At 43.4% G+C, this 12,185-nt stretch overlaps 1 protein-coding gene across 2 annotated transcripts in view; it reads right to left on the bottom strand.

Moving 5' to 3' along the window:
• SLC14A1 (solute carrier family 14 member 1 (Kidd blood group)) overlaps positions 1-12,185 on the bottom strand; it is a 41,603-nt gene that overhangs the window by 5,221 nt on the left and 24,197 nt on the right. For both annotated transcript variants that reach the window (XM_033087582.1, XM_033087583.1), the window contains exons 3-7: positions 11,161-11,350; positions 8,635-8,763; positions 6,643-6,835; positions 3,746-3,893; positions 3,391-3,525 (exon numbers count right to left, since the gene is read on the bottom strand). In XM_033087582.1, the coding sequence (XP_032943473.1) occupies positions 3,391-3,525; positions 3,746-3,893; positions 6,643-6,835; positions 8,635-8,763; positions 11,161-11,350 (795 nt within the window). The remainder of the gene's footprint in view (positions 1-3,390; positions 3,526-3,745; positions 3,894-6,642; positions 6,836-8,634; positions 8,764-11,160; positions 11,351-12,185) is intronic.

Genomic DNA, 12,185 nt, shown 5'->3' with positions numbered 1-12,185 from the left:
TTCATTCATTCACTCATTCATTCAACAAATATTCCCAGGCCCTTGTCTAAGCACTGGGGACACTGTCCCTGCTCTCTTGAGCACTCTCTCTTCCATGACACTTCCTCTGAGCTCCTGAGACCTTATTGCTATTTCTCTCCTATAAATACCTTCCAAGACATAATCTTGGCACTCAAGTCTCATACTGTTATGCTGTTTCAAACGGATCTCCAACTTCACACAGATTTTCCCTCCACAGGAAGAGTGTCAGACTATCTAACGGTAGCTGCTCATCAACAAGACTCACTGAGTCGGACTGGAAAAGCCTTCATCACAGGTGAAATCCTGCACACCATGGTTTGAAGGTGATGACCCTGACAGGGCTCTGAGTGGCCAAGGGAGAGAAAAGCCCTGGAGTGCTGAAGGGAAGACTGGATTTCCGCTCATCACAGACAATATCTCTCCCAACAGACCACCATGCGTGAGTCCTACTATGATAACCCCATCATGAGAAAGAGGTACAAAAATGTGTTTACAGTCTGCACTTATAACATGATGAAAGTGAGGAATTCCTTGTCCTAAGCAGTTTCTGGTGTAGAGGCAGAGAAGGCAGCATTGCCAAGTTCTACCAGAGTTTCCCAAGTTTTCCTCCTGATAAAGCCACATGAACCAATAAAAGAGCACCTCTGTAATAAACATCCGTCATTTATTTACCTTGGCTGACGTGGTTGGTTTTCAGTTTGGCAGTATCAAGGTGATGTGGGCAAGCTGAAACTTGCTGTGGTATTTTACCTGTGAGATTTGCTTAACAAGAGGGGTTGGAGGTCTGTCTTAAAACTTTACGTCCAAAGATGAAAAACACTTACAGGACTCAGTGCAGATGAAATGGGCACTCTTACATGCTGTCGGTGGCAGGGGAAACTAGTATGGTCTTTGTGGGGTGAACTTGGCATCTACTGAAATTAAAATTGGCAGAGCTTGGATTTTGGCACCAGGGTCTGGGCTCTTGACTGATTCAATATATTGCCTTAATGATTATACTAAATTAGTAAACAAAATCTGATCTACCCAAAGAAAGGTTGGCATAGTCTCCAAATGGTCCCCAGAATAAAGGTCCCCAAAGATGTCCACGTCCTAATTCCCAGAACCTGTGAATATGTTACCTTACATGGCAAAAGGGACTTTGTAGAGGAGATGAAGTTAAAAATCTTGAGATGGGGAGATTATCCTGGATTATTCAAGTGGGCACAATGTAATCACAGAGTCCTTATAAGAGGGAGGCAAAAATGTTCTATCCAGGGAGTAGGATGGAGGATTAGTACCATCTGCTTTATACTATTCCATATTGATTGAATTTTTGTTTGTTTTTTTTCTTGTACAGTAAGTCCGTACTCCTTTGATAATAAAGAAAATAATGAAGATATTCCCGCTTTGGGGAAATACATCTGCAAATGCCTTTGGCTTCTTCCCTTTCCATGGTCTGTCAAGACCTCATCAGCAACTCTTGTGACCAAAACATTCTGCTTGAGCGCTAAGGATGTGCTCAGGCTGTCCCCATGCTGGTCCACACGATCCTCCCCAACAACTAGACGTCCTCCTCTTAGTTTTTAGGACTTATAGAAATGTCACCTTCTCTAGGAGGTGCTTCTTGGTGATTCTGAACTGTGACGTTCACCCAAGAATTTTGTACTGTAGACGTCTCCTTGTTCTGCTATAAACACTGTATAGTCTCCCTTGGGTTCTCTCCCTCTCTCCCTCTCTCCCCTCCCCCTCCTTCTCTCTCTCTCTCAGCTTCTGCCCTTGACTATAACACTCTGTGTGCAGGAACTACGTGGGATATAAAGCTTCTAAATCACTAGCTCTTCCCAGTACTATCTGGGTTGTATCATGAGTGTTTAATATGTATTTGCTGCTACTGCCAACCCAGAAAACCAAAGATATGCACTCCAAATGAAGGTGTGAAACCTCAAACTAACCTCAGAATAAAAATTCTAATCCAGCTGAGCTCAGGTGGCCATATAATCTGTCTGTAGCTTTCTCTTTTGTCCTAAGCTTGTGAGCAAATATGGGAAAATGAGCAAAAAGTTTTGACAGGGCTATTATAGGTGAAATAGCCGTGTAACTACAAAGAAATTGGCAAAATGACATATAAGTAGCAAAACCACAGTAACTTGAGTTTTGTTAATCTTGCTACAGCTTTGGAAAATCAAAATTGAATGAGGCCTTAGAAATCCGTGGTCCCATCTCACCTCTTTCCCAATGTAAGGATCCATTCTAAATCCTGTCTGATATATGGTCCACCATTTTAATAATGGTTTGGATACCATGGATTAATTAATCTGTGATAAGCTGACTCTAGACAAATATTTCCATTAGATTGGAAGTAATTTCTGCATATTTCACTATCCTTCCACTCCTTTGTCCCTTAGGGAGTGCCATTTCCTTCACTCTAGCTCATTATGTTAAATGCTCTTACTTGTATTGAATTAGGGACACAGAGGCTATGGGAAAATAAGCATCGCCTTACAATGACTTGAGAAATCCATTAGCTTTTCAAATCCAAGTCACCTGAGGTGTGTTTTTACCTAATGCATGAAAGCTACTAAAGGGAAGTAGAGTAGTGTAACGTGCATAACTCTGGAGGTTGCTAGATTCTGTGTTTACATTTCCCTCTAATTGACTGCATGCTTTTCAGCACACCACTTTATCTTCCTAGACTTAGTACCCCGACAGTAAAATGAGAAGGATGGAGTGGAGATCTCCAGAACCCCTTCTAGTGCCTGCAGGCGGGGTCGGCACTAGAATACTGGGGTCAGAAGGATGAATACAACAATTCTCAAAATGCCACCCCCAGAACAATAGCACCAGCCCTCCTTGGCATTTGGTTAGAAAGGCAAACTCCTTCCTCCACCACTAACAGTGAATCAGGGTGTGGAGATGGGTCCAGCAACCTGCGTTTTAACAAGCCTTCCAGCTAATTTGCCGTACACTCAAGTCTGAGGACAGTTGCCTTAATGTGATTCTCAAAGGACCACACGGAATCCCACCTGATGCACCAGGGGAAAGGGCTCTGTATTTAGCTTCGGCTATTTTCTTTGAGTTTCTTGGATCAAATGATTAGCATGAAGAACACAGGACAAGTTGAGTTCCTATCCCCTAACATACACTTATTGTAAAATGGGTACCAATGCCCCAGGCTCCCCTGTTGTCACCATAACCACTGAGATAGGCAGAGCCGACTTGAATACTTGCAGAGAGGGGATATCACTTCTCCTGGTCACACACTTAGATAGCAGGGGCCCTGAACTTGAACCCTGGCCCTAGGTTCTCACACAGTCCTCTCTTACTGTTTGTCCTGGATTTTGGTCCCGGGGTCACAAGCTACCCTCCCACAGATGCCTGGATACTCACCGCAGGCGAGTGCCAGGAGGTGGGTTTGCCAGGTGAGCGCCATGAACATCCCTCCAACTGCAATGCAGGCCAGAGAGCTGTTGAAACCCCACAGTCCAAAGTAGATGTCCTCAAACGGAACCGAAATACTGAGAGCTGTTAGGTAAGACAGGAGGAGTCAGAGCTGCGGACAAAGGCAGGATGCTCTGGAAGGAGCCTGGGGGTGGTAGAAGCATCTGAGAATTCTTAATGGTCCCTCTGGGGACCATTTAGGGAAGCGGGGACCTCAAGAAAAGGTCTGGAGTCTAGAAGATGCTTGAGACAATGCATGGGGCGGAGGAGGTGCTCAATACTTGGTAACCTGTCTTCTGCTTACCTGCTATCATCCCCAGCAACGATCCGATGGCAGCGTGCAGACACATGAGGGGGGAGGAGAGTAGGATGGCGAATAGGAAAATGCCCCCTGTCCATGGACTGTAACAACCATATATCTGACCAACACCCACAGGCAGGGATTTCAATAACTGCAAAAATGATTTAGGAAATAAAGACATTAAAACAATTAGACAGAAACCTATAGGACACCCGCAAACATATACAAAGTAATATTCTTTAGCATATCTTATCTTTCAAGATCAGTGTTTCTAATTTTAAAAAATTCTCTCTCTCTCTTTCCAGAAAAATCTCAGTCATTTTTCTGCTTTATCCCCAGAGATACACCAGCCCATCGCTGGTGCACGTGGAGCCTGCCTTCTCCAAACTCCCCCTTACTCACTGGCTCTCCTCTTTGTGCTGACACTTGGCCTTGGTAGCTGATAAGCTTCCAGTGTGGCATCACTGCCCCCACTGTGAGGATCTGCCACATTTCCCAGTAAGGATGGCAAGGACCACAGCTTACACGTCTATTGTTTTTAACTGTCCATCAGTGCCGGGTGCAATCCATCCAAGCATCGCTACAGTCCAGAGAGATATGATCACTCCCATGCAACTTGGTGGTTAAGGCGAGGGCCAGAGACCTGAAGTCAGGTTGTCTTAGCCTCCATTCAGAAGCAATTATCGGCAAGTTTGAGAATTAGGACCCTATTTACACTTCCGTTGTTAGTGAGAACATGTATTAATTTAAATCAAGTTAAACCTTAGCTTATTACAGTTATCAACAACAGTCAGTCCTCAAAACACAAGAATACATGTAAATGTCCCAATTCTGCCTTCTGGCTGAGACCTGGAGTCGGCTAATGTGTTCACAGAATGGCAGCTCTCAGGAAGGTACAAGGTTTCATTCGAGGGAAAAAAATGATAATTCTTTATAACAATACTTCTGGTAGGGTCAGGACAGGCACAGTTAGCCATGTGAGTTCCTTTTTGACCAACAGCGTTTACTGAAAGATGCCTTCCCACCTCCTATCTTGCTCCTTCTACCTTTTCCAGGTCATATATGGACCTTTTTGGCAAGGACCTTTGGGAGGCAGTGACTGATAAAGGGATGCCCCGCTTTGGCACAAGGAAGGGTCCTCTCCCTTCATGCATTCGGCTGGATCTAATGCTGGCTTCCAGATGCTGGCTTGGTCCTTGCTCAGTGCATAGGACCATCCTGTGAGTTTGAGTCTACCCTCAGATGGGCCCTAAGTTCTTCCAGCCATTCTGGATCCTCATATTTACACACGATCATTTCCTGTTTCTTCTAGATGGGAATTTGACATGGCACGTCCAACCGAACTCTCTCTCAGGTTGCCGGGGAGGTGGGGAGTTGGGTGAGATGGGAAAGAAGTGTGCTAATGTTGGGGTGGTAGTTCAGAAGGAGGAGAAAGATAAGATCCTCACTTGCCCAGACCAACACTGTCCAATAGAGCTTTTGGTGATGGAATATTCTGTATCTGTGCTGTCCAATACATATGGCTATTGAGCACCTGAAATGTGGCTAGTGAGGCTAAGGAATGAAAGTGTAAATATTAATTTAAATTAATTTTGCATTTAAATTAAAATAGCCACACGGGAGCTAATAGCTACTGTATTGGACAGTACAGTTTTAGACAGATCAATGAATACTATTTTATAATATTTTTCATGGGGAGTTATAATAAATTTTTGATTTTTCTTCTGAGTTATTCCCAAATAGTCCCATTCATTTTCTGGGCAAGAAGCTAAAGAGAAGACTACCTGAGCTCCTCACATGTTTTGATCTCTCAGCAAAGAGGATAGCAGAAGGTATTTTATAACCTGATAGTGGGAAAACCAGTCTTTTGCACATTAGAAAAGGTAAAGTTTCTTTGGTTTTCTTCTGATTTCAAGTATTCTCTTGTTTTTAATAATCAAGAAACCTTAATTTGGTTTCTTGATTATTAAAAACAATAGGAAAAGCTGGAACTGGACTTGGGTTAACCAGGTTTTTAAAAATGATATTCTCTCTATGCACATCTGTAAAGAGATACATAGTATACAGCCTATGATAGCAGTTCTCAAACTCTGGCCCACAATGCAATTACTGGGGGCGCTTGTTAATATAGATTCCCAGACCACACCCCCAGAGGTTATTACCAGGTGCTTGTATTGGCATTTTATAAACCATGTTTCTGATGCCGACCAAAGCTTGAGAAACCTGAATTATTTTACATATTCTGTGAGATTGACCATAAGCAAAAGCAGAACAGAGAGGTTCTATGCTGAGTTATAACAGTAAGCAGCAAGTACTTTGGATTGGAGGAAGCAGGTCGTGGAGGACTTAACCCTAGGCTGGAGGCCCCTACCTCAGCACACATACCCCAACAAGGGCCATTTTTTTTTCAATCATCTCTTATTTAGTAACTCTTTTTTTTTTTATTAATTGGGAAACAGCCACGGTCATTGGGTACATATTACTTTCATGCTCCAATGACATAGTTGACCCTTTTAAAGAGGGTGTAGCTCACAGGGGCCCATGAAGGGACTGAACCAGAAACCCTGGTGTTAGCAGCACCACACTCCAACCAACTGAGCTAACCAGCCACCCATCAATGGCCAGTTTTGCAGTAGCATTTCTGACTTCCAGTGGAGCTATACTTTGGAGTTAGCACTGCAGATCTTAGGAGAAGAGGGGGAACAGTTAGCTCCGACCAAATAGTCATTTTAAAAACTCCCTTAGAGCCCAAAGCTTTGGGGTAGAAACAATGCTTTAGCTGACAAGACAAAGACAACAAGGCCTCCCTAGAGCTGAGTCTCTGTAAGGCTCTGATGCCCAGGAGGACACTGGGTGTCTTCCAGAGCCTGAGGAAAATGTGAGGAGACAGTGTACCTTACCTGTAGGCCACTGAGGTCGGGCCAGGTGACATTGGGAACGGCGCTTACAGGTTTGATGACTATGCTTGGGAAGAATGGACTGTAACATCCCGTGGCCGAAAGGTACATGGACAACACCATGTTGAAAGGCAGGGTGAAGACAGGGAGGTCCCATTTGCAGAATATGGAGTTCAATGCACTTGTGAAAAGTGGACTAAAAACAACAGCAGATCAGAATGGAAGAATATGCATGTGACAAGCCATGCTGACAAACCAAATCTCTGCACGTGCTATGGAGATTTCACAAGTACGTCCCTGAAGTGCTGTGATGAAAAACTTTTCACAGAAAAAAAAAATAAAGAAATGAACCAGCTCATAAACAAACAACTCTCTAAAATCCAAACACACTTGGGATAAATCCTGTCATAGAGAGAATAATTCTCACATCAAGTCAAAAATTAACTCCTAGCCTATTTGACGTTTGAAAAATTATGCTCTGGGGTTGCTCACAGTGAGCTATAAATCTAGGTTTCTAAAACATTTTGGAAGTATTTAAGACATTTGAAATAAAACACTGTCTACGCAGCTAAAGTCCCCTGTGTAATGCGCTGATCTTACTCGCATATCCCTCCCTCCCCACCAGAGGCAACCATGATCTTCAACTTGTCTATCATTTCCACCAGTCTGTAGTATATCTATTTTTGTAAAAGAGAAACAATTGTCCAAGGGAGGATGCAGGTGGTGTTGGCTGGAGGAAAAAGGTCTTAAACTCAGTGGGGCAGAGTTTTAAGTCCTGGAGCAGTGGATGGACTGTGTGAGCTTGGGCACGGCACTATTCCTGTTTCCTTGTCTGTAAGCTGGGGAATTGGGGTGGTTGGTCTCTGGGCCCCGTTTGTGCGCTCATTTGTCGACTCATTCAAAGAGACATGACTTTAAGATCAGAATTCTGAATTTCTTGGATTGTGGGAGGGGGTGTGGAGAGCATCCACAGGCAACACCTCCTGTCCTTGAGCCTGTTCTTTAGAGCAGGTCGTAAGTTACCTCCTGAGCAGGTTGGTCCTGCTGACAGGTTCTCTTCCACACACCTGTGGGTGCAGCCAGGGTGGGCGGCCTTCCTGCAGACACTGTCCATAGTGGGCTATACTTCTCACTTGTGTGGATATTAGTATTTTATATTCTAAATATGCTATAATAAGAAGGAAATGTTTGCTTCCAAAAAATGATTTAAGACAGTGTCAAATAGAAACTAGTTTGGAGGATTCAGGTTTTAAAAAAAAATTTTTGAAAAAAAAATTTTGAATTCAGTAAAGAATTCTTTTGTCACTCTGCCATGAGGCTGATGTCATTCCTTAGTAAAGAACTTTTTCAAAGGGAGTGGGGCAGGGGAGTTCACAGAGGCACAGTGGTTCTCAAAGTGGGATCCCTGGGTCAGCCATATCAGCATTACTTGGGAGCTTGTTAGAAATGCAAATTCTCAGATCCCACCCAAGATGGACTGAATCAGAAACCCTGGGGAAGGGAGCAGCAGTCTGTGTTCCAACCTGCAGGTTAAAGACCAACTGATGTAGTTAGTGAGTGGTTCTAACTTTGGTTGTACTTTAGAACCCCGTGGGAGCCTTTAAATCTCCCAATGGCCAGGCAACATCCCTAACCAAGACCAATTAGATCAGAAGCTTGGGGGCAGGGGGAGGTGTGTTTGGAGGGCCATATGCATCAGTGTGTTTTAATACTTCCTGTTTCCAATAGACATAACCCGAATCTAAATTTTAGAGAATAATTTTTCTAAAAGGAGTGTTATAAACATAAATAAAGTTGACCATTTAACCATTTTAAAGTGTGCAGTTCAGTGGCAATGAGCTTATTCATGTCCTTGTACAACCACTACCACCATCCATCCCTGGAACGTGTTTCATCCTGCAAAACCGAAACTCTGTACCATTAAACAGTAAGCCCCCATTCCCTCCTTCCCCCATACAGTTTTCAAAAGCATTCTGAAAATCAGGTCCAACTTACCAAGTCATGGACATGACAGATACGGGGAAGAGGAGCCACCAGAAATAGTCTCCCTTCTGTGAAAACACAGCCATGAGTATTCCCACCAGGGTGGCGTTGTAGCCGTGGAGCCCCGCTGCAATTGCTGACCTGTGGGCGAGAGGCACACAGCTGGGACATTCCCCGGCGGACACGGGCTGGACTTGTACGTGTAAATTCCAGATCATAGTCACATCAGAAAATGAGATCATATATAGAAATTTATTTCAAAGTCTATAGATGCCAAATACTAATAAAAACAGGACAAAATAGAATATACATAAGAAAAATACAAACGTGCATATAGAACAACCCCCTACAGGGGCATCATAGCTGAAGATATAATTCTAGCATCTAGGAGAGAAAGGAAAACCAGCAAGGCAACCGGTTCTGCTTCCTTTTATCCTTTCCTTTGGGAAGTTATTATTTCTTTTAAATCGTTAACGGCCTCTGACTTGAATAGAGCTTTCAGATGAAACTGTTTCCGAAGTGTGATTTTCTTGGTAAGAGATGTAAGATTCTTGAAATGTAAATTCACTTTCATAGTGTCTTTGATCTTATAAACATTCATCTTCCAACTTAGCATATATTTTCATCTTCCTGTGCTTCCATTTTGTTGTCTCCAAATATATATTTCCAAGTTATTGTAAAGAAAAACAATTTCTTATCTTTTATTTGGCAAGGCACTCCATTTAATTAGGTGCATATTTAGCACCTAATTTTTTCTTGGGTTCTTTTTTTGCTTCTCAGCATTTAACCTCACTTCTAAAAGTTATCTTATGGATAAGTTTCTACTCCTGGCCAACATGGTTCCCATGACATAATTGGGAATGAGAAACACCAAGTGAGAAATGGAACGATTTTCATAGAATGAGCCGCAAGGTTGACAAGCCAGGCTCCTAAGAGCTCTGAGAGTTGGCAACATCTGGCACAATGAAGGGCCCGGCATTGAAGGTCAAAGTCCGCAGGGGCCATGGATGTGAAAATGACGCAGTGAGTGGGTGATGTTGAATGCAGGGCCTGACGGGGAGGTGATGCCGCCAGTGAGCCACACAACAGGGTAGAGGATGGCGTGAGAGCTTTTTCTTGGCTTGTTTTTAACTGGAGCAGGAGGCACCAGTGCAACAGCAGATGATGTCACTTTGTGGAGAGAACATTAGAGGTGGGACTCCCTGGTTAAAAACCCTTTGTCTACCCTAAATAATACTTCAGGCTATGTGGGTTGTGATGCAATGTGTACTGGTTTCACCAGCAAGTGACAATGCCCTTCAGAAACTGGGACTATACGTGATGCTAGAGGAGAGCTAACGCAAAGACTTATCCTCTCAACAACTGACTTTCAGAATTAATGCTTGAGTTTGATCAACACATTTAATGGCAATGTCTACAAGTTATTGAATGCCATGATGAAAGCAACAAGAAGATGTGTATTCTCTTAACACAGAGGATTGCTATTTTAATGCAGTCTTAGGACCGAGGAAAATAAAAAGAGATTTGAAAATGAGCACATGTGAATATGGCTTGTCTTTCACCTGATAAGGAAAATGGGTCAACTTTCACTGGAGCAAAGCAACGAAGGAATATTTGGTATGGCACAGTCCTGCACTACATCTCCAAAGTGGAATGAACAATTCTTCACGTGCACTAGAATAGGGTTTAACCTAAGATACACAAGCACTCTCTACAGAGAACAAATTAGGCTCCTCGGACCTGAAGGGAAACAGCCATGCTGACGCTCCCCAGATGAACCTCCTTAGGCAATTCACAGTAAGAGTTACGAGAGCTTAATTCTGTAAGGACAATCCACTGGGGATTATGCATTGTTCCTGCACACTTGGAAGACTGGCAGCCTCCCTGAAGGAACTGGTTAATCAGAAGCCTTCTACATCCCTGGTAAGAGTCAGCTCATCACTTCTTCAATGACAGATCAGTTTATAAAGTACATGCTATTTCTAACCTAACACCATAGGTCAGAAGATAGACTAACACTGCTTAAGTCAGAACTCGCTAACTTGGAATTTGTGGTTATTCATCTCTCTAGAAGCTGAACTAACCTTTATACTGTCTATGAAGATTGAATTTACTAAACAAATCACGGAAACAAAATATAATGGGGATTGGTAAGCCAATAAGACTTTTCATGAACTCACGCAGTTTTGCTCAAACAAAATGCTGATGATAACTATTTGATCATTATTAAAGATCCCTTTAGAACGACTTCTGGGAATTATTTACAGCTTAGCTCTAGTTACCTGAGCTAAGGTAACTGGCAGCTCACACGCTGTCATGAGAGTCTGGCATTATTCAGACCGGCCACTTATTCAGGTACCATGAATAAGAGGTTATAAATGATACTCTGACTTTTCACTAAAAACAAATATAAAATGTTCTGTGGAATAAAGGTTGTTTCTCCGGGAAGGGTGGGGTTTTGCTAGTACTGCTCAAAGTCATTGGTTGGCTCCTGTGTTCTTAGAAATGAGAAGAGCAGGCTTGGATGGATGTGCTTACCTGTCCTGACTGAGCAACAGGGCTGTCATGGTGGAGACCACTGTTGCCACATAGCCATTGAGAGCCAACCAGGGGCTCTGGATCAGGAGTCCCACCAGAATCAGGATTCCACTAATGGGGTTATTGACAAACACCACTTGGGATATGCCACGAAGAACCCAGTCGATGAACTGGAGCACCTGGGGTTTGTCTGGAAGAGACGAGACAGGCAGAGCTAAGGAAGGGGCAAGGTAAATGGTGCCCCTTCCAAGTTTAGGGCCCCCTTGAGCAAAACCATCAAAATCCCCTCTGATGAAAGCGAATTTTTTTTTTTTATATATTCTTTGAAGCTTTTTTTTCTCTAAACCTTTTTCCCTTTACTGGCATCCAGATTCTTAAAAGCATCCAGTTTCTTTACGCGCAACCCATATTGTCCCTACCAGAACCTCAATTCTGGAAAAGCTTCACATGTACTTATTTACCATGCTTAGAAGGACACACTCTTAAGCCAAAGAAATGAATCAGCAATAGTAAAATTTCAGATTTTAAGTACTGAAACTATAAGATGGAGCCAGTTGCCTTCCTCTGATATGAGCAGGGCCCTGGCTCAGAGCACAGCCTCCACAAAAAAATGTGAGGGACAGCCTGATGGCTCAGTTGGTTAGAGTGTGAGTTCTGAACAACGGGGTTGCCGGTTCGAGTCCCACATGGGCCAGTGAGCTGCACCCTCCATAACTAGATTGAAGACAACGAGCTGCTGCTGAGCTTCCAGAGGGGCGGCCAGATGGCTCAGTTGGTTAGAGCACGAACTCTCAATAACAGGGTTGCCGGTTCAATTCCCGCATGGGATGGTGGGCTGTGCCCCCTGCAACTAAAGATTGAAAACGGCGACTGGACTTGGAGCTGAGGTGCGCTCTCCACAACTAGACTGAAGGAAAATGACTTGGAGCTGATGGGCCCTGGAGAAACACACTGTTCCCCAATATTCCCCAATAAAATTTACATTAAAAAAAGTTTGAAGAGGCTTCCAAGCTAGAAGATAAACA

Source organism: Rhinolophus ferrumequinum, chromosome 19 (genome assembly GCF_004115265.2).
Source record: "Rhinolophus ferrumequinum isolate MPI-CBG mRhiFer1 chromosome 19, mRhiFer1_v1.p, whole genome shotgun sequence".
NCBI classification, from domain to species: domain Eukaryota; kingdom Metazoa; phylum Chordata; class Mammalia; order Chiroptera; family Rhinolophidae; genus Rhinolophus; species Rhinolophus ferrumequinum.
This window is presented reverse-complemented; position numbering and strand designations above follow the sequence as displayed.